Source organism: Mastigoproctus giganteus, chromosome 14, assembly GCF_048544385.1.
Source record: "Mastigoproctus giganteus isolate SK-2022 chromosome 14, ASM4854438v1, whole genome shotgun sequence".
Taxonomy (NCBI): domain Eukaryota; kingdom Metazoa; phylum Arthropoda; class Arachnida; order Uropygi; family Thelyphonidae; genus Mastigoproctus; species Mastigoproctus giganteus.
The window spans coordinates 66,242,685-66,266,416 of NC_143588.1; the positions used below are offsets into that span (position 1 = coordinate 66,242,685).

Below are 23,732 nucleotides of genomic sequence, written 5' to 3' on the forward strand. Positions count from 1 at the left end.
TCAATGATATTTTACCCTGATTGCCTGCGACATAAGGACATAACAACACAGCATTTCGCTTCCGAAGTTGCAAAAAGTCCATTTCAGCTGATGCTTTAAACATGTTAAGCGGACCCAAGATCAATGGTCCAATGCTCTTGACCATAGAATACATCAGGCGAATCCAGATTCACTACAGCCGGATCTTCGATGTATCCTCAACAACTTACAAACGTCAGTAAGAAACAGCTATGGAGAGGGCAGTCTGATGGTCTGGGCAACTCGTGAGAGTAACTGTGGAGGTTACGAGGTTGAAACAAAAATCACTGACCTCTACCGCAGTACATCACTGACATGCACAGCACATACTTTTTTTAGGAGTGCAGTAGGCTACAAGTTCCTCCTGATAGATGATAATGCTCTCTTTCCTATACAACGCAACTATGGAGGGCTATCTTCAGGGTGATATGTCCTTAATGGAGTGGTCACCGAGGTTTCTCCACAGTATCTCACACACAGTATTCCATGTATAGAAACAAAATTTAAGTCGTCGGCCACACCGGCATTTTATTTTATTTTATTATTTTTTTTTTAATTGAGCTACTTTCCAAGAGTGATTTCGGATACTACCAGGACTATTCAACAATTCCGATAACAGTATGATAGTCCGGTGCGAGTGTTACTTAGCTGTACGGGATAATCATATCTCTTATTACGGTGGTCAAATCTCCTCTACTGGACACTAATTTTAATTTGCATTAGTCAAATGCTCTGCAAAGTTAATACTGTTACCTCATATAACATGTTTTTTTAAGAAACATGTGTTTTCAAGGCTGTTCAAAAAAACAAATGCTAATTACCACGAAACAAATGCAACATATTAAAACTATGCCTGACAATGTACTTTTCTGCTGCCTAAGTATCAAAGTTCCTTAATTATTTAAAATAACAAAATCTTAAAAAGACAAAGCAAGACATCCAGAGCAATGCAAAAGCGCGACTTCCTGTCCAAAGGAGACGCACCCTCAAAACCATGAGTTACTTTCACAATGAAAATGGAATTAAAGAAAGACAAGGAACTCAAAAGTATCACCTCTTCGAGGGAAGATGTGAACTCAAACTCATTACCACAGCACAAGTGATGCTCATACTTTGGTGGGTGGTAGGGTGTGTCTCCTTTGGGCAGAGAGTCGTGCTTTTGCAGTACTGAGGGGTGATCTTTGTCTTTCTTATTTTATGATTTCATTTTATTTTGATTAGGGTACCTTGGTACTCATGTAGCAGAATAACACCCTTCCACGCATAATTCTAATTGTAGTATTAATTTGCTTCACTTGTTTCGTGGTAGTTAGTGTTTCTTTTTTCTAAATAGTCCTGGACACGTAATCGCATTAGTCTTTATAATGAACGTTGCGTGTTTCATACTGTCACCTTATACGACGTATAACTAAATTAAATACAAACTGAAATTTAAGATACAGTATTATAAAAATTTTAGCATAATACTCCAACTCACACTAGAAAAAGAAAGCAATTAAGAGGATTATATATCTGGAATTCAAAAAGTAAAAGAAAAAGCTGTACGCATTTCCGTTGTATGACTGGAAGTATTTAAGTGAAATAGAACTTAGAACGTGGAATTATTTGTACGTTAATAAAATAGAGCTTTACTAAGTGAAGTATTTCATCCTGTCTCAATAAATATTTTATAAATGATTTTCTCTGTTTTGGCTATTATATTTGAATGAATATATATCAAATTTAATATAGAAAATTACGTACAAGATTCGTGCTAAAGTAGAATTGTTCAATGACAAGAAAATCTATTAAGAGGGCTTTTTATTATGATAATGTTAATGTGGGGTACAAAAGAACTGTTGCTTAAATTTTCAAGAAATACCTAAATCTTTAATAGTGGTAACTGTGAATTAAATGATTTTTTATGGTATAAAAAAACGAATATTATTTTGGCAAATTCAGTGAACGTAATAATGTCAAACATGCGTTAAAAATATAATAAAAAATCACACTTAGCTATGTTTCCATTTTATTTATTATCCTCTGCCAGCAACAAACTAATAAGGAACTTTGCAAGTGAAGACGTTTTATACAAGCTGACCTAATTAATAGCTTGTACGTATGAAAGCTTAGTGAATGCTGAGTAAGATTTAAAGTACATACACTGTACTGCCTTGTGATGATTCCATTTGGTAATAAATATTTCTAAAAGTTAACTGTATTCAAAGATATCTGAAAATGCATGTTATAAATGTTCCGAATTAGCGTAGCCATGTTACTTTACCCGGAGGTATGCTGCATTCTGTCATTAACTTGTCCATGATATTTGTGATCCGAATGGATCTCAGAATGTTGAGATTAGTTATAACATTCAAAAATAAGGTTCCAGTGCAACGTTCAGTGTTTAGGTTTATTTAATCACTAAATTCCCTTTCCAGTGGCATGCTTTTTTCTTTATATCACCAAGGAAGCCTTTGTGGGAGATCTTGATAGTATCACCAGAAACTAAATTCTGCTGGAAGCATAGTTTACTACCGAATTAAGTAAAGAGATGTCAACGCCATATGAGAATTTTGTTTCAAAATTTTTTTGTTCGGTGGAATGAAATGTTCTGGAGTGGAGCACAGAAAATTAATATTAGTGTTGTCGAAACCTTTATCCTGAGCTATCTGCGGCAACATTTGAGTAAGACTCTACATTTCCGTAAACTGGTCATGTGTTAAGGATTGTATCTGTCATTAAGAGATCAACCTAAATAAGTCAGAGAAGTACTTTATTCTTACCTCTTCAAACTTCTTTCCAATAAGGGCGAAGGCCTTGAGGATGGCTTCCGTACACCCTGTGACGGTGACGATACGCTCCGGGCAAGATCCATCAGAGATGTTTATTTTGGCCCCACTCTGCAAGGTGAAAAGAGAAACAGGTTACATGGAAACGCCCTTCACCTGTGTGCGCGAGAATTAAATTAAACACACGCTCCTGTCGGAATAAGCAAAGTGACATGCAGAGGGAATTCAACTATGCAGGGGCAAATGTTCAACTTTTAGTCTCACGTTACTATGGACACAAACATCATTAAAAGCTTACGTGTGGCAGAGCTCGAGTGAATTCTCAACCTCTCGTAACCACATTAGAAACAATGTGTGCTTAAAACTGGAAACTCAAATAGACCCTCATATTTTTACTGGGGGAACAGTCACAAAACACACCATGCATGAAGATTGTTTCCCTGCATCGCATTTCAGAGAGTCGATGCAGAAAACTATTTTGCATCATTGCAGACACGTTAATGAAATAAATACCATGACTGCTTACTTAATTCACTTCATAGAGGGAAGAGAACGAAATAACTGCATCACTTCTGGAGCTAAATTTTCTAGCTGCCCTAGTGGTAATATTTTCATCAACACACTTCTCGATTGTATATTCTCATTCCCAGTAAAATACTGGAAATGAGAATATACAATCGAGAATTGTGTATTCTCGTTTATGTATCACCCCCCCCCCCCAGTCCTTGTAGGACCGTGACGAGCTTGCATTGTGTGAAATTGTTAATAAATGATTATTTAAATAGGATAATGTAGGTTCCTGTAAATCCGATACTTGATTTAAAAAAAAAAAAAAACAACCCTTATTTTGATGGGAAGGGTGCCTTCTGTATTTTACCATAGAGAAGGTACCTCCCATTGACCCTCAAACTTCACTAAAGAAAAAAAATTAGTCCAGTGGTGGTATTCATTCTGAAAGCTAACTGCTGTCGGTGAAAATTACTACTTACTTCAAGCATAACTTAACTTGCTAGTACTTTTGATTTTAATGGTTGCTTATATACTGCCATAACAAATTATTAGAGAATGTACCCAATGGTACATCGATCCATTTTTATCTCGATGACAGGGACCCACGTGGCACGATTAGGTGTGCATAAACATCCCTGGTGATGTTATAACCCCTGTTCGAGAATTTCAGAACTATTTGTATCTGGATCCCTTTCGGATGAGAAATGTGATCTCACGATTGTTGATGCCATATTGCATACCATTGCTGTACAATCTGCGCCTTCATAAAAGAAATACTGATCACACTTGTAGTTGTCCACTAATGAACTACTACCTGATAATAATGAACTATGTAAAAACTGATATTGCAATTAATGTAGCACTTTGTGCGTCCCTCCGCATAACACAGATAACTGAAATTTGGAGCCGGAGTTTACATATATTTCATTTTTGAAGGAAAACCCAAAGAGGAATGTGGTCAGAAATGGACTTAATACCCGCTTCAAGTGTGAAAAAGGTTATTTTTGTAAGACTAATGAAATTCGTTTCCTCCTTCCATTTTATACAAACCCTGTGTTCGGTACGCCGTCAGACTCCCAGAATATATGGAAATAAAATGTTTTGCTTAAGTGTTTATATTCATGATGATAAACAGATAGACTTAGCTATCGAGAAAGAACACAGTGCTGATGCAACTGCGCTTGAAATACCTTAAGTTATTCGACGTACGCAGAAAGCTTTATCATGCAAACTTACCAATCATCAGGTTTATTATTTTAGTTTTCGCAATTAAAAGAACATTTTGGATTCGAAGTCCGATGCTAAGGGAAAAGCAAGAGTCATGATTATCGTAAAAAAAGTTTTTAAATTCCAATAAAATTTCATTATACTTGTATATTTTCCAGGTATTTATAGCAAAATACTTCAAGACAGCATGCGTGAGTGAGTGGGGGGAGAATGTAGAAAAGAGTACAGTCAAATACAGAAAAAGCAGTAGCACACAACTAAAGTTACTTAAGTTCCGAACGATCGCTTCAAGAGCTGTTACGAGAAAGCTTACAGGCTGTAGGCATGATACTTAAGAAGCGAGAGGAATCTCTCTGAGAGGTTAACAATGGTGCCAATCGTTGTCAGGAGCAATTGAGAACGGTAAGCTTCAATCACCTGAAAGCCAATGAAGTTCCAGTCCTTAAAAATCATGCCAACTAAGCTTTCTTCTTGTCACCAAATTATAAATAGGAGAGTGATACAGAAGGCATTAAATTTAAGAGAAAATACAACCTATTGTTTATTTATTTATTTTTGGCATTTGTAATTAAACCGTGAAAAGTGCTTTAATATTTTGAATGAAAAAAAAATAATAATAATGACTTTCTTTCAAAATATTCAGTTATAAATTGAACTCTGAAACCTGATGTTCTTATTCAGGTGATATCAAAGATCTTACTTAACAATGTATTTAAAAAAAAAAACGAAAAATTTCGCTTACATATATAGATTTTAAAATTTCAAATTTGTGAAATTATTCAATTTCCACAAATCTCAAAATACGGATCTTCAAAATTTCTTTTGGAAGTAATTAAATAAAAAAAAAACAACTTTAAATGTGAATAACACTAATTAAACCAAGTAAATTGTTGTTGTCAAGTTAATTTTATCGTATGAAAAGTATTACATTAAAATTTAATGTAATACTTTTCATACGGTTGGTGTGACAATTTTAATCTTCATCGGTGACGTTTCTGGTTTCAATATCTGCTTATTGATATTTTATTATTCTAAATTATAGGATTAGATGTCTAAATTTATATGAATGTATTATCTTTGTTGTAATTCTGTGCAGCAGTAATAAAATTAACGTGACTACTTCTCATCGGCATTTTCAAAAAGGCAGAAGCAATCACTAGTAATTAATTTATATTACAACTGGCTTTTTTTTTTTTTTTTTTTTTTTACAATTGTGCTTTCTCCTGTTTTGTTTTTACATGAAATAATCTTGGCAAGTAATTACGTTGAACCGTAAGAAAACACTAAAAACCAATAAGGCAAAACTGACTTAACAATCCCAGGGGTTTTATTGGGCGCCTTTTCTACCTCACTGAAAAAAGTTGAAATCGTGGATTGGCCATTAATTCTTTTTGGCATGTATACGCATGCGCAGTACTTACGTGAGTAAGCAAAATACAGTGTATTTATAATTATATTGCGTTACTTTTGGAGGCCGTAGAATGAAAATTGTTTATCGTTTTCTTTCAAAATACAAACTGGGATAGACAATATTCAGCCTATGCGGAATGGACGTCATTAAAATTATTTTCAAAAAGTGACACTATGAAGAAATTGTCGCTGGTATATAACAAGAGTACTGAAGATCACAACTGCTGTACGAGAAATCTATTTGGATCGCAGTGTGGCGCAGCACACGTTATATCGATCAAACTGTTCAATGTGATGACCATCAATGTCATCAAAATAGTAAGTAAGAAGCACAGACTGCATCGCTAGTTGTAGGCTGCATCATTTCGTGTGGAATATTCGAACGGAGAAGCGTAACAACAATTTCTGAGCTCTGCCCGACGATGGGAAGACCGGTGGTATGATAGTTTCGCCACTTTCGAAACATGCATTGTAGACTTCTATCCTTAATGAATGTTTCCGTGATAAACCTGAGATAATTCTACAAATCTATTCAGAAATTGCAAGAACTGAGTTGATATGAGCGAGACAGCCAGAAAAATTATGCAGTTATTGAAAAATGTGTCAACTTCAAGTTGAGAAGTCTCGAAACTTGCATAGACAAATAGTATATTGAAATACTAAATGAGACCAGCTAAACCGGGCTATGACTGGATTACTATTGGCGCTACTCTCCGTACGGCCGTTCCAGTGCTTTTTCATCACCTCATCAGTGAAGACCGCTAGGAGTGACGCAACTCCTTCGTATATCTGGTGAGCGCAACCATTTGATTCTAGGTAGAACGTAAATCTCAGCTGACAAAAAGAAGGGGGGGGGGGGGATCAGTTAAAAAAAATAAAAAACAACACGAAAAAACCCATACTAAACAGAAGTATTAAAAATCACATGAATTAGTGCAATTAACACGAACAGAATAAGCCTAATTATAATGAAGGGGAAAAAAATCAAACCCTGGAACTCACGATTGACTAGAGAACGGGACTGCATTAGCACCTATATTAAGAGTGCAAAAAAAAAAAAAATCACTTCCATAAGGGCAAGAACCTCAAACAAACCGCACATATCAACATAAATTTGATATTTCAATACTCTTGTCTATACGCGTTTCGAGACGAGAGTACGTACGTTGGTTGTCCAGCAACTGCGTCGCTGGACAACCAATATAGAGATGGTGCCCAAGCCTCTTGAGCGTTAGCTGCTGGGAGATTAATTCGGTTATCCGTCGCTGCACTTGTCTCGACAAGATTAGTAGCAAAGCAGCGTCAAATATTAACACATTAGAGTGCAGCAGAAATTCTTGTACGACATGTGGAGGCGTTCTCGCACGTATCTAACGATAATGGGTTTACACTACTGCTTGGCTGAAAACGATCCAGAGAGTTTTTCAAGGCCAAATATTGTCTACCCTCATTTAGAGTGCCAATGTTTGAAAGGATCAGATGGTATTACTGTATGTCTCTCACCAAACAAAGCTCATATTCATGTTTTGTAAGAATCACTTGCAAGTTTGTATGGATGAGTGCTCAGTATGTATGTCTGTGATTGGAAAGCCAGCTGTTTCTTCAAACATTTGGGTTAAACGTTAAAAAGAATAATTTTTTATTTTTATTTTGTTGGTTCATTACACAAAATTCTGTACAGAATTTTCTCTGCAACTTTAATACAAAATTTCAATTTCTGTAGCATTCATTCAGAATGAAAAACGTTCTGCACACTGTAGGCCGCCATCCCACTTGGAATTAAATGTTGAGGTTAAAGAAATGAAATGATTTGATAAAAGTGATTAACAAATTTTGTGAACATAGGCAATATGCGAATTTTTGTAGACTATTATTTTGGTTGTTTTTGGTGCTAAAGCTAGGCGACTTCTTTGTCGCCTTGGGAGTAGACTGAATATTTTTATTTATTTAAATGAAGACTAAATATGCTTGCATATTTAGTCTTCATTTAAATAAATAAAAGACGAAATCATCTCCAAAAAGGTCTATTCATAGAATTTCGCCTCAGCACCATTAAGTTTAATGTACTCTCCGTAATTGGTTCGCTGGATGCCAGAATGCAAGTAGACTCGTTAAAGTCTGCTTTTCTGAGGTTCTGTTTGAAGGGAAAGCATAAATCTTTGAGCATTCTTTGTTAGTAGCTAAGATGAGCTTGAAGGGGTTACATAAATCGATATTAATGTATAGGTACGTAGTATTTACACATACAAGTATGTATTTTTTTTTTTTTTTTTAAGTAAACCCCAAACACGACAGTTATTAGAACCTAGTACTTAGTACCGTGCTTGGGTTGGAGGTTGAGAAGACGAAAGAAGATGTTTGTTGACATTGAACTTCTGTCGATTGTAATTTTCAGGAAATACGTATGAAGGAAGGTTATTCCAGAAAACAGCAGTCGAATGAATAAACGAGGAAGATGAAAAGTTGATTCTGTGAGTTTTAAGTTCGACAGTAAATGGATGTTGGCTGCACGTGTTCGGACTGTTTTGAAAGAGAGAGAGCGGGAATTATAGAAGCCAATTCTTCTGAATTGGCTTCTATAATAGCCCATGGAAGTATCTGTAGAAAAGACATGAAGCAGAAACAGTATGGCTATGATGAGACAACGCGTGGAGAGACTCTGTTAGAGATGAATCATTAATTAACCTAACTGCCCTCATCTGAACGAAATCAAGAAGCCTGAGGGAGCTTTTGGGGGCACCACCCCAGATGTGGAAACAATATTCAATGGTAGGGCGGATTTGTGATTTGTACAGAGTGAACAGATGTTTGGAAGAAAAGTAACGCCGAGAGCGAAAGAGAAAACCAAGTTTTTTAGATGCAGAGGAAGCAATATTTGTAATGTGCTTGGGCCAAGAGAGATTAGAAGTCAGGGTTATTCCCCAAAAGAGATACACCATTTTGCCTAGAAATCGGAATGTCACCAAAGATAAGCATAGGAGCAGAAGAATCCTTTTCGCGAGATATAAGACAAGCCTGAGTTTTAGAAGGATTGAAATCAAATAAGTTGTCATTGCCCCACTTGAGAATTACCTGGAGATCGGCATTTAAGGAACTGGTAGCAGATTTTCGAGAAGTTGAAGCTGATTGTGCAGGGCAAGGTTTCTAAAAATGGAAAGTGGAATGCAATGTGTTATCATCGGCAGAACTATGGATAGGGTTTCCAGTCAATGGAAGAAGGTCATTAATATACAAGAGGAAAAGAGTGGAGGAAAGAACTGAGCCTTGGGGGACACCGGCATTAATGGAGAAGTTAGAAGACAGAGAGCCATCTACCATCACCCTCAGTGAGCAATCAGAGAGAAAACTGAATAACCAACTACAAAAAACAGTTGACAAACCATAAGATGGAAGCTTGTTTAGAATACCTTTAAGCCAAACACGATCGAAAGCCTTTGAGATGTCAAGAGTAACTGCTTGTGTTTCACCGAACTTTTCCATTGAATTAGTCTCCATAAATGGGTAGCATAAGCCAGAATATTACCAGTAGATCGACACTGACGAAATCCATACTGGCGATCGTTGATCAGATGGAAGGTTTCTAGGTAGTTTAAGAGTAGAAGTAATTGCAATGGGACGATAATTGTATGGGAGGGATTTGTCACACTTACAAATCACTGGAACTGGCTGGATATGAGCAAATTTCCAAGCAGAAGGAAAAACATCTTTGGAATTAGAAAGTGAAAAAAAGGCGGCCAAGAACAGGAGTAAATTCAGGAGCACAGGTTTTGAGAACAAGTGGAGAAATACCATCGGGACCAGGAGCTTTCTTAGTATTAAGATTCGTCAAAATCCTTCTGACATCCTTTTGACGGAAGACTACAGGAGGCATTGAATGGAGCGTGTTGGGAATGTTGGGAGGTGTTTTACCAAAATCATTAATACATGAGTTGGAAGAAAAATGGGATGCTAGCAGGTCAGCTTTATCATTGGCTGAAGTGACAACAGAACCATCTGGTTTGGACAGAGGTGGAAGCAGAGATGCGCAAAACTTTCGGCCAATAGTTTTGGCAAGAGACCAGAATGCTGGGCTACAATTAGGGCAAGAAGCAAGTTTTCTACTCTTAGCCTGTTCAAACTCTAGTTTGGACTGATTAATAACTGCTTTACAATTGTTGTAAGCTTTGGTGTAGGCAGAAAATTGAACTGAAGAATTGGAAACAAGCCAATTACGATACGCAACGTTCTTCTCTTGAAGAGGCCTTAGCACATTTATTGGAAAACCAAGGTTTAGATAAAAGACTAGATTTTAAAGTGGAATGTGGGATAAAGGATTCCATTCCTACAAGAATAATTTCACTGACACGATCTGAGCAAACGTTGACATCAGAAGTTTTGATACAGTAATCCGACCAAGGAAACGAAGAAAAGAAATCTCGCAGGTCATCCCATTTCACATTCTTGTAATGCCAAACAACACGAGGTTGGGAATAGCCATGAGATAAAGGCTCCATTGGAGAATAGACAATCGCCAAGTTGTGATCTGAGGTGCCTAAAGGACCTGTCACTTCGACCGTGTACTTAGGTTTTTTTTGTGAGAAAAAGATCAAGCGTGTTGGCTGTGTGGTTAGGATTGTCCGGTATTCTGTAGGTAAATAAACAATCTGTGCAAGGTCATTAGTAATTGCAAAAGCCTCAGCATCTCGACCAGCTGGGTCGGTGTGACTAGAAAACGGAAGCCAGCTGGAGTTGTGAACATTAAAATCACAAAGGAAAATTATGTCACTCTTAGGAAAGTTGGACTGGAGAAAGTCAAGTTCCAAAGAGAGGAAGTCAAAGAGCTCCAAGTGATTAGTGGAGTTGGGAGAACGGTAGAGACAACAGAAGAATTTAACAGAATGAGGTAGAGATTTTAAGCCAGAGAAGATCGAAAAGAGGAGATTCCAAGTTACCAAGTCTCTGACAGGGAATATCGGAACGGACATATGCACAAGTACCACCTTTCAGGCAAAAGGAATCATACAGTGAATAATTTTGGCAACTGAGATGAGCAGTCGTTGAATCAACCGATAACTGAGATTCTGTCAGGAAAAGTACATGGGCTTTGGCAGCCTGCAAGTGGAAATGGACATCGTTGAGATTAGAATTGAGACCACGTATATTTGTGAAATGAATTAGGAAGTGTTTGGGATGTTTAGATCTTTTCGCAGATAAGCTTACTCTATTAGTTTGACAATTTATGGTGTATTCAATAGTAAGAAAAAGTGGGGGAGGGGACATGCCGTATGAAGTAATGAAATTTTTGGATATGGCGTACACATGGTAAGAATATACCCATATCCTTGACATAACGTGGCTTCGACAATGCCCCCCGCATACACACTACTCGGACTCCCTCCAGTTACTATGTGGCAGAGTAGAGGTAGCAAGATTATACTCTAACTGATCCGAAAGCCTCCTAAAGAGTTACCAATAGGTTCGGTTCGGTGTACTAACTAGCGGCCGGCCTGCGAACACCGTTTTAGAGCTGTGCCATCGAAATGTAAGGAAGATTGGACTCGCCACGATGATCATCGTAACCTCAAAAGTCATCAATCATACTGCATGATGGAAGAGATGGGGAAGGGTTGACCGGAACATAGCTCTGGAGACTAAACATGGGTTCCACCACTTCAAGCCTCCAATAAGCAAAGTGGTGGTATTGCACCAGTTGATGAGAGTCATCTACCACCTAGTACTGCCTGGTAACACAGAGGGGCGGCATTCCTCCATGTAGTGTGGGTGCCACACCTCGACCCCTGCTTACGTTGGTTTACACCAGGGTGGTCACCCACAGTGCTTGTGTGGAGGTTATGCCCAGGATAACTAACAGTCCCACCATCGTGAAGGTGCAAGCAGAGGATTTGGCTGTCACAGACCGTCCCGACTTCGCCGAAATTGGGTCCACTTGACTTGAGTGTCTCCCGAATATCAGTTCCATCAGCATTTTAGACTCCCAGGTATCAAGTACAGCTTGTCTGGCATATCTGAGAGAATGTCTGTGACAACCTCAAGGACCTAATGTATGTGCGTATATAAATATATACACGACGGAGAAGAGTGTAAAGAGGTGGAATAAATATTGTGTTGAGTGCAAGATTTGCAGATGATATAACACTGATATCTGATACAGAAGAAGGGTCACAAGTTTTATAGGAAAAACTTTTAAAAGTAGCATCGATGTATCACCTAAACAACCCCTGGCTAGACACTAGGAGTGTCATGGCGAAAACAGGCAACGACCATTACATCCGTTCAAATGCATATATGAAATGGAAATAAAACATTGCAAAACTTTTATAATAAAAAAAAAATGTAATTTGCTGTATTTGATACTTGGTCCCTAAGATAAAGTTAAAATACTGCAAGTTAATGCATATTGGTCCAAAGTTATATATTTTTCATTAAATAGCAATTAAAAAAAACATCTGTAAACGTTAAAATAATTAATATATTAGATATAAAACACGAAACAACTGAAAAGTCAGAGTAATTAGCTCAATTTTGAATAAAAATAGAAGATATCCAGAATTACGACAAATACTGTACGTCACATCTGCATAAAATATTATGCAAGATCTATTGTATTTTACGCTTTGAAATTCTGTTCCATGCAGTTTCCTTTCAGGAGGGTGGCTCACCTGGACATCCACCCTCCTTTCAGGAGGGTGTCTGTCCAGGTGAGCCAATATTGCAAGGTTATATTTCAGCCCGATCCATTCCTCCACCTTCTCTATCCATGATTATCTGGAATATGGATTGGCGCCTTCTGCCTTCTATTTTGCTTCCCATCAACAGTTTCACTCCCTCTCATTAGGAGTACCACATTATAATTTTCCTTGTCTTTAATGTGCTTACCATTGTACGGTTAACATTTACCGGGTGTTGTTATTAGGAGCATTAGCAACTAAGGCCATATTGCTCCCGGGGGTGTGTGTGTGCGGTGATCATTCCCTGACCTTTCCACATCCTCCGTATTTGGTGGCCACGGGCTCGAATCCCGGTCTAATAAAGAAGCGTGTGCTACACGCTGTTGCTCCTGCCCATTTGGCTACGGAGGCGCCTAGCATTTACCATTTGCAATACTTCTTCGTTCCTTAATTTTTCTCTTCCATGATATTTTCATTATTCTTAGATCTCAAGTGTTTTTTTGTTTTCGATATTTTTGCTTAATGACCACATTTGGGCTCCTTATGACAAAATGGACCAAGTAATGCATCGAATTCTAAGCATGGCTTTTATAGTATTAGTATTAGTAACGGCCGCATGGTGCAAGAAAGCCTATGGCTTATGCTGCACCAGCCAAAAAAAAAAAAAAAAAAAAAAAAAATCCGAACAAAACAATGATAAAAACAAAAAAACTAAATAAATAAATAAATAACTAAATAATAATAATTAATAAATAAAAAAAAAACCAACCTCTAATGTTTAAGCTTTTAATTGCGTTTAATATTCATATTCCCATAATAATACTTTTTATTTAAAAAAAAAAATCCTTCAAATACCGTAATCTAAACAGTATAGTATGGCCAGCTCTGCCTAGCTACTCCACATCAGAATTACAGAAGGGAAATGAGCGCGTATACTTGTATACTGGGCGATTAAAAGTTATTAAAAACTGAAATTATTGTATTTCTTCAGTGGCGGTCCTAGTTAGGGTTAAAGTGGCTCACTACCATGATAAAAATATAATGCGGATTTTTTTTTAATTGCTGCTGATTAAAAACTCTTATCCCAAAATACTGATGTAGCCCCTCTCCCCTCGGACTTGCACTGTACATCTTCGATGCTATAATTAATTTATTTCAAAATATTTGAATTTAATAGCTAAGAGATGAACTTAACATTGTATACGTTTCAGGTAAACCAGTGAATGATCGGTAGGGGGAATAAGCAACTGGAATTTGAACTGGAGAAACATTTTAAAAACGTTCTGAAAGTATGAAAATTTCGTGAGTCCAACTTGCGTCAATGCGGAACAAAGTTGCTAGTACATAACAAGAAATCGTCTACGTGATTGACATGAAACGCATGGAAATGTGTTGAATGAAAGGAATAACTTTCCCTATCATTAAAATTTTTATTTTAAACAATATTCAATTATCAAAAAAGATAATCTAGTGTTGTTCAATGAATGTCTATCCGCATTCATGCACATGCAGGAAAATAACAATAAAGCGCAAAAGGAAACCTATAATATATAGGGTGTAGAGAAACGCTACCGATAAACTTAAACAGGTGATAGATGGTATCAAAAGAAACATCAAGTAAACATAGGTGGTAAATGAGTCGTTATAGCAGCAGAAGCTATTGCTGTATGCATTGATGTACGGTGCTGAGACATGGGCGATTACAAGTGCCTAGGAGAAGATGGAAGTGGCGGAGATGAGGATGCTAAGATGGATGTGTGGTGTGACGAGGAAGGACAGGATAAGAAATGACTACATCAGAGGAACGGTTAAGGTGGGGCCTCTGAGTAAAAAAAATGCAGGAATCTAGGTTGAGATGGCTTGGACATGTGGAATGAAGAAGTGAGGAGTACGTGGGGAAGAGGTGTGAAAAGTTGGAGGTGACAGGGAAGAGGAAGAGGGGAGACCTACGCTGAGATGGAAGGACAAGGTGGCAGAGGATTTAAAAGAGAGAGGATGGAGGAGAGAGGAAACCCAGGATAGGGAGGAATGGAGGAAAAGAATTAAGGACGGAAATGCCGACCCCATATAAACGTGGGAAGAAGGCGAAGATAAAGAAGAAGATAGCAGCAGAAGCTATTAAAGGGTTGTAAAAATCAGAACAACACATTCAGTAATTTAATGTCGTTTAATTCATACAAAATAGAAAAAACAATTCATAAGAAGTGCTCGAACTGGTGACCGTGATGTTCAATGCATAACTCACACCGACGCATTATTGAACGTTGTAGACGTTGGAAATTCCTAGGATTGTCTTGTATCTCTGCACTTGCTGCGACAATTCGTGCTATAAGTTCCTTCACTGTGTCAACTGGCGTTTCATGCACAAGAGTTTTCATGTATCCCCAAAAGAAAAAGTCCAAACAAGTCAGATCAGGCGCCTTGCTGGCCAGGCTACAGGTCCACCTCGACCAATCCATCTGCCTGGAAAGGTTGTATGTAAGTGTGTGCGTATACGTCTGTCAAAATGTGGTGGTGCGCCATCATGTTGGAACCACATTTGTCAGAGGAACATCCTCTAACAACTCTGGAAGTATTTACTCTAGAAAACGCAAATAGAGTCGTCCGTCTAAACGTGCAACCAACATGTATGGTCCAACTAAAACGTTTTCTACAATTCCAGTCCATACATTGACACTAAACCATGTTCAACCATTGCATGGGGATTATTCTCTGCCCACACAGTGAAAAGCACATTATTGGAAAAAAATCAGGCTGCAAGTTGGTTTTCTGTAAAAACCAGTGGGAGAACTCGACACGGTGGGCAAAGTCAGCAGGTTCTAGTGCATGCACTTTTGGGCACTGGAAGTCCGGCTTTGTGCACCACATCCCACACCAAACGATGCTGCATACCCAATCGTTGTGCAACGGCTCTTGTGCTGGGAGGAGTATTAGCGAAGATCTGCAAAACCTGTTCCTCAAACCGGGGTGTCCTATCAGTGCATCGACGTCCATTATCATGCATATTCACCAGAAAGAGCCACTATCCCGCAATCTTTGGTGTATCGCAGCAAATGTTGTGTGGTTAGGCAACCTTCTGGATAAATCCTGCGAGCCTCTCTTCCGTTTCCATTTGCTGCGCCTTACATTAAATGGATATCCGTCATTTCTGCAACAGTGAAAAGCTCAATGTCTGTACCCGTACTGATCATAATATGACATGACACGTTTATGCTATTAGCGGCAGATACGCACCACTCCGAGGACCTCTCAACGCATACATACGTTAATGTTGATGGTAGTCGTACGTTCGAGCACTGTGTTATGGATTGTTTTTTCCATTCTGTGTGCAACAGCAAATGATTTGTACACATTAAATTACTGAATGTGTTGTTCTGATTTTTACAACCCTTTAATATCTTCAGCTGTTATAACGACTCATTTACGACCTATGTTTACTTGACAAAAAAATGTTTCGTTTTGTACCCTCTATCACCTGTTCAAGTTTATCGGTAGAGTTTCCCTGCACTCTGTACATGGTAGTTTTTCATAAAAAGTCCTTACAAGTTTTCCAAAATTTTCATCTAGAACTTGAGGGATTGTTTAATTAACCCGCGCAGGGAAGTTGAGTTTACTCGACTCTCAACTTATCTCATCATATTTTTTCAATCAGTTTTCATTATTGCTGCTCAGAAAATAAAAGTAGCAATGCTCAAAAAAGCAGTTTAGGCGAATATAATTATAAATTAAAAGTTCTTATATGAAAGATAATACACATTTATGGGTAAATTTAAATAAGAGAAGAAAATGCTTTTAAAGAAATATTTTTCCTAGCGAATGCGTATTTAAAATATTTCGTCTTATGTTTCCTAAAGTAAATAATACCAAATCATCTTAATTAACAGAAAATCATAACAGAAAGTTGACCTGTAAATGTTAAAATGCTGCTAACATTCAGTTATATTAATGCGAAAACAGCGTAGTAAAATTTGTCAGTGGAACTAATGATGTCATTATGAGAATTCTAAAAGCCTCTTATACAAAATCATCCAGAAAAGACGCATAAAACACGAGTTCTTTTTTTCAACCAGTTAGTGATGCACCTAACGGGAAGATGCATCTGTATCCAAAATTGAATATACTACTGAGCAGAGCATTTTTTTGTGTGAAGGAGCTTTATGAAACACGCAGTTCTTTTTTATAGTGCAGTATGTGTTTAAATTGAGATTTGGTTGCAGAAAACTTCTAGAAAGATTAAAAAAAAAAAAAATTCCAGCAGTCTGGTTGTGACACAATAACAAGTGCGTTGTGTCGGAGTTGAGGACATATCTGAAGAAACACTGGCTGCAGTTATAACTTCAATCGATCTCTGCAAATAGTCTTCAATGCACAGTAATTGCATACTGAATGTTCTTTTGCTTGAATAATAACTAAACTCACAAATCACAGCGTAGCACATATGTATACGAAAAAATAGACATTCAAAAGCAATGCAGTTAATTTAGTTTTAAGAAAGCACTTTTCTATGTGATAAAATTTAAGTTCAACTTACTGGTAAGTCTGAACAAAACTTTCACAGATTTTTGAATTCTTTGTTGAATTCTGTCATCAGGCTGGGAGTCAGGTTCTGAAAATCTGCTGCTTTGAATAATTGTCGCATTGGGAAATTAGATGGAATAAATCTGGACAGAATTAATTTTCACATTAGATTAGAAATTCTGTAACATTATGCAATTCAATTTGATGACTAGAGGAATTTTTTTGAAATATTAGCTTCATTATTTTTAGTATATGCACTTCTTGTACCAAGCTTGAACTCGAAACAAAAAAGTTGATGGGTATTTTATCTATATTTAGAACAACGATGTCCCTAAATTTCAGTATGGATTTTTTTTTAAATCTCCCTGTCGTGCTCACACTTGATATAGAGCTAGGAGGTATTATCTAAGTGATCTTACGTGCAAAAGTTCCTGCATCTGCAACCAATGTTTGTCATGTACTTTGACGGTTATCTGCAATACTCTGACATGAAACACGTGCTCGCTAGTTACATTTCCGTAGGAATACAGCTTGAGCAGTCACATTTGACAGTAATCCGTCCGCAGTACAAGAAGAGGTTGCTACTGTTTATATTTAGACTCAAATGTGCGTTCAAGATAGCTTTGAAAGGCAACTGATGCTCAAAATTGAAGCTCAATAAGTGTCTAAGCAAAATGTCTGCAAGCTTGCTTAGACAGGAAGAGGCGAAAACCATGCACTAAATAGAAACTTCTTATACCTGCGTGTGGAATATATCCAGTACAATAAAAGATTTTACCGCATTACTGGGAGTTTTAAATAAAATTTAGAAGCATTTAAATAGTCTTATCTATAAAAAATAGTATGAAAACACGATGATTCTCTCTATTATATGGGTACAGAATTCCCTCGAATCAAATGATAAAGCTCAAATAGCATCGTGCATATTCTCTACATTGGCAGTTGTTTTTACCACTGACAATACATTTAAATGAGAGAGATCAATGCTTGTAGCCAAGCTAAAGTAAAAGCAGAAATAGAAACCTTGCACTCTTTCTACTATCCTAAATAAGGAATTTGAGCATAAAAACCATTTATTATTTCCTTTCTTTTTTTCTTTTTTTTATTATTGATAAGCAGTTCAGCTGCAGGTCAAGATATTTGGGAAGCAAATACTTTTAATTTCATGTCACAGGTTGGTCCAACCAATGCATATCTTTGCTTTTATCTACCACAGAGATTGTTACAGAAAAGTGCATTCAGTATTGCTGAGAAAGATAAGTGAGTGCGCATTGCTATGGCAACGGCCTTGGCACAGCAAAGCAAAGGTTTGTGCTAAAAATGAATGCAAACTGCTATTAAAAATGTATGGCCATAGCAAAGGCAGTAGAGCAAGTCCGCAGTAAATGTGCATAGTCGAGTGAGACACAGTAACGAAATTGGGGTGAGGGGATGAAACAATCCGTTTTCAAGGAGGTCAACCGTGGCGAGAGCTGTGAATTCATTACCAGAAAATTGCTCCTGCGTCTTGTATGATAAATGCAGGCACGTTCTAACGAACGAACCTTGTCTAAACTAGGCTGAAAAAGCGTCAGGGAATATATCAAGCATGAAAGAGTTATGAATAAAACAAAACTTACCTCCTCCCGAAATTTCTTAATATTGTCTCCTTTCTGTAAAAGAAAAAAAAAAAAAAAAAAAAAAATGTATAAGTATACACACTCGTATATAATAAATAAAACAACGCGAGTTTTTTTTTATTTTTTATTATTATTATTATTTTTTGCGTGTGCAAATAACTAGAAAGAATTAAATCTCAAGAAAAGAAGCAAGAATACCATTGATTAAATATAAATCTGCAATAATCAGATTGGTTTCTAACATGGATACACTCTCAACGAAAAAAGGTTGCACTACAAGTATGAAAGACTGTAGGAACGTGAAAACAAGGTATGGCCGGGCTAGGAAATATCGGCCATTTTCGAGTAATGATTTCATTTAATCGAAGGGGGCCAAACAAACAAGTTTAACCTGTTTGGTTGATAAAATCGTCAATAAGGCCAATTAAATTACAGCACAAAATCATCAGCCAATAAGGACAAACTTATGCAACTTATCTGTCATTTTATTCTAGTCCTTCACGTCCGAAACAAAATGTGCTACACTATTTATTTCCGAATTATGAGCCATCAGGATGGTTTCCTTCTGCAGAAATGTTCTTTTTGAAAATATAAAATTCAATCCTGAACGTTTATCGTGTGTTATGCAATATTCTTAATGAGTAATGCTTTATGTATTTCAAAGTGATTCCGAGAACTTCAAGAAAACAATCATTTTAATAATAGTTTTCTTTGTTATTTGGTACAGTACTTTAACTAGTACATCTTAATTGTATTATTTAAGGCAGCCGATATATATAAGCACCAGAGTTAATGGTTGTATTTTGTGGCAATATATGGGTTTGATTTCACAACGTGCGTACCACTGGTCAAGTACACTACTCCAGGACCAGAGAACACAAGTAGAGATACTAATTTTTTTGAAGTATCACTGTTCGCGTGTTCTAAATCTGGATTGATTGATTGATTAATTTGGTAGTTATTGGCGCATCGGCTTCTGTGGCCATATTGCACCTCCCAAGGTTTTTGCAGTACTTTGATCCAAGCCCGAGGCGGGAATCGAACCCGCGACCTTTGGGTTGCAGGGCAGGTACTTTACCCACTCGGCTAGCCCGGTCGGCTCTAAATCTGGATTAAAATTACTTTCAACCTTCGCAGCAGGGCTACGGCAAAAGCAGTATGGTCGCTGATCAGATATTGGAAGCCAATAGATTCCTGTTATCTCAACCACCGTTGTGTTTTATAAACTTAGATGGAATGGTAGGAATATTTAGTGTTTTGAGCAAAATCAGTTAGCGACAGTTTGCTTCGCGATTGTAATCGAATGTTTTTCTTACACTTGAAAAAAGTTCAGTTAAGTTCATATTGGGGATCCTACGTCGGTAAGAGGCCCGATTTCAGAAGTTAACCAATAAATAAAACGATATGACTCGTAAATCATAGTACACTGAGGAGCAAGGTTGTCAGATTGAGGAAATAGTCAAATTCTGCGTTGCATTTCATGATGAACTGTTTTTAAGCAAGCTGAGGATTTCTTCTCAACAGACTTTGCTGCTTAGGTACTGAGGGCAATAATTTTAAAGTGATTTATGAGTTGTAGTGATGATTTAGGGAACGGCCTGTCCATCTGGTGAACTCTTGTGAGGTATTCTTAGAAATAGGTGACTTCGTGAATTATCTCTAGCAGGTACTTTGGTGATGAGCTGGCTGATATCTGATGCGTTATCTCTTAAAGACGAGCTGTAATGGCAAACATCTTCTTATGATGAATTCCTTCCAACTTCATTGCAATATTTTACCATTCAAATGTACACTACCCTACCAAAAGTATCCAGAACTCTCCTCCAGACGTGTGCGAAAGGGTGTGCACAAAGCAGGAAAGGGTTAAACGCATGCAGGTAATAAGCAAGGTTGTATCCTGCTTAGCAACGGTAAAGCGTATTTGTTTAATTTATTTATAAGAGAGTCAATTTTAGTCACAATTTTAAACAGTGCATGTCACCTCTGACCTTCAATACAGCAGATAGTCTCCGCGGCAACATTTTCACTAGTTTTTGACAAGTTTCAATAGAAAGATTTCGCATTCTTCACACAGGAAATCTTTTAACATAGCTTAACGAACGTTGTCGCCAAGGTTGATTCCTCAAAATGCATCTTAAATTCACTGCGAAAACGTCTATTCCTGTTCTTGGAAATTTTCGAAGCACCGATTGATAAGGTGATGATGCGCCAGGTTTTTGTACCACAGCTAATGCAGTTTGTCTTGTATTATCTCTGTTCAAGTTTGTGTTCACAATCCGATTTGTATGTTTCACAGTTTAAAAAGCCGGAATAACTGAGGTTAAGTCCAACTCCCTCAGCCTAAGATTTCTCCAGTACCGAAAGGATTCGAATTGATCATGTGACCGCCCTCTCCAAACCATTTAATCATCCTCTGGTGTTTTTCATACTTTTAAAAATACAATGTATACACAAAATTGAGCTGTTCGAGTCCATAATATGCTATGCTTCCCATGAAATCGTTGACTTTATATACAACCTTTCTAGCAACTTGCTCAGGAGTTGGGAAAAAAAAAAAAAAAAAAAAATTAGAATGAATACAAAGAGTGAAAGATTTACATACAAATTCTTTAATAAGGAGTTGAGGTGGAGTCCTGAGACGTCGCCAGTGAAACTTGGTCCATACGCACCAGGGGTACTAGTTCTTGCCAGCAAAACATACCCCATATTCAGCAACCAACGCCGCCTGCCTGAATAGTGGGCACAGAGCACGATGGGTCAATGAATTCATGTTGCTTACGCCACACTCGAAGGCGTCCGTCGGCGTGTTGCACAAGGTATTTACTCATCCGGCCAGAACACTCGTCTCCAGTCTTCCACCGTCCAACCAGCATGTGGTTGACACCACAGCATTCGTTGTCGACGATGATCAGCAGTGAGGAGAGGGTTTCTCTTGAGTCGTCCTGCTGTGGAACCTCAAACGTCTGAGTGTGCGACGCTTCGGCATGTGGGATATTGTTCTTGCATTCCTCATATTGTACCGAGATGTGAACTGTCAGGCACAGTGACCTGCCGTTGAGTGCATACAACGCGTTGCACCCTTCTCTTATCACGAACATCCACTTTGCATCATCCTTTACAGTTCTGTCGGCGTAAGGTGGTTTGACGCCTTCAACACCATTCTTTGTACATATTAATCAAAATGGGCCGTGAGCAGCCGACAAGACGTGCCGTTTCCGATATGGGAGCGCCCACAATCACGCCTTTTTAAACTCCGTGATATCTTCATTGCGCCCCATAATTGCTATTTTATCACTTTGACTTGCACGACCAGATGCAAGTTACCACTGCTCTAACGCACGAAGTTGTCAGGCTTTTTATAATGGAAGTTGTGCGGCATAGTTCATTACGGATGGGGTGGTCTTAATTCAGTGATCCCTGAGTGTATATAGTTTAAACCAATATTGGATTTATCCCTGAATGGCCTACAACTAGACGGTATACATTAAATTCAAAATGATATGACATTATACAATGTCTACAGTACACATGACTTCGATGTAATATGACAAATGCACTAATTTGAAATGGAATATAGTAAATATAAGTATGATAAGATAATTAAAGTGTAAAGCAGAAAACCTTCCAAGGAGTACTAGAGTTCATCTAATCGTGTTTTTGGGAATGGCTGACCCTGTACATTGCAAGAATTTATCGGTGATAAATTTTTCTTAAAAGGAACCGAGTCAGTTAATAAAAATAAATATTTTAAAAAAGTTAAAAGTCAATAAAAGTTAGCCATTAAGTTACAACTGTTCAGAGTTCATCCATCGTATTTGCATAGTATCTTATTCACAACTTTTTGATAACACAATGGTCACGGAGGAATTGAATGATGATTGATACAAACTTTCAGATGATTAGGCAGATAACCGCAGATCTACACAACCTTGTCAGTTTATCTTCACAAGGTTGCATAGATTCCCTGAAGAATGAGGGGGGGGGGAAAACCATAGGAATAACAATTATATTTTTTATGCGCAAAAAGCTGTGGGCGCTATAAAGTAGATATTCTTAAAGTAATATTTTGGCAAAAAAAAAAAAAAAATCTGGTATATATTACTAATGAAAAAATAATAGCAACCGTTGCTGTAACTACTTGCAATTTGTAACTTGAAATTACTGCAGAATTGTAAGGGAATAAATTTCTCAGACAGCTACATAAATCCATTATGCTTCCGGAACATGTATTCATTTGAGAAAATGCCCGTGAACTTATTTTTGGAGGTAACTGTTGGCGCATCTAGAATAGCATTAAAATAACTTGAAAAAATTAATTTATCTGCTATTAGAAAGACTGTGTGCAGATGAGGGAAACCACCGGTGGCGCCTGAACCTAAATACTATGCCACTAAATACTATTAGAAAGACTGTTTCAGAACGATTCAAGGATGGGGGTCATTATGCAAGCTACAAATTGAGAGATTTGCAAGAAGTTGCCATAATACGTGTAATATCGCAGAAAGGGGAGGATATCCAGGTGGTTGTTTAATAGTTTAGGCGGGTATCACATTCAGTGGTCTCTAGGAAACTCTACAGATATATTATCAATTGTTTTCTGAGATGGCCTCTTTGTTTCTCAACTAGGAAGTCCAGTGTAAATCTGCAGCCTTCTTTCTGTTGGCCAGAAGGACAATCGAAATCTGAAATCTTGATGATATTTAAAATATACACTATTTTAAATAATGTTGGGGACAGAAATTAAGGTGGTGATTAATAACTTTATTCTTGGCATTTCGGAAATGATATTTATGAATGTCGATTACATTCACCCTTTATCCAACGACAGAAGTGACAATTCATCCAGTAATTCAGTGACCGCAAATGAAGTTCTTTACCATCCTTGCTCTTTCCTTAATGGCGGTTTTACTTATTTTTATTTCTAATTAGTATTCTATATTCGTTTCCACTGTATTCAGGATACAGGCGTGCTACCAGAACAGTTTATGCAGCTG

The 23,732-nt window shown here is 37.4% G+C and overlaps 1 protein-coding gene across 8 annotated transcripts in view; it reads right to left on the reverse strand.

Moving 5' to 3' along the window:
- Nucleotides 1-23,732, reverse strand: part of LOC150075188 (poly(rC)-binding protein 3-like) — a 739,881-nt gene that overhangs the window by 199,633 nt on the left and 516,516 nt on the right. For all 8 annotated transcript variants that reach the window (XR_016547921.1, XM_090389203.1, XM_090389202.1 and 5 more), the window contains 2 exons: nucleotides 18,739-18,771; nucleotides 2,781-2,897 (listed from right to left, as the gene is read on the reverse strand). Coding sequence is in view for 7 of the 8 variants with exons in the window: in XM_090389203.1 (XP_090245329.1) it covers nucleotides 2,781-2,897; nucleotides 18,739-18,771 (150 nt within the window). In the remaining variant the exon portion in view is untranslated. The remainder of the gene's footprint in view (nucleotides 1-2,780; nucleotides 2,898-18,738; nucleotides 18,772-23,732) is intronic.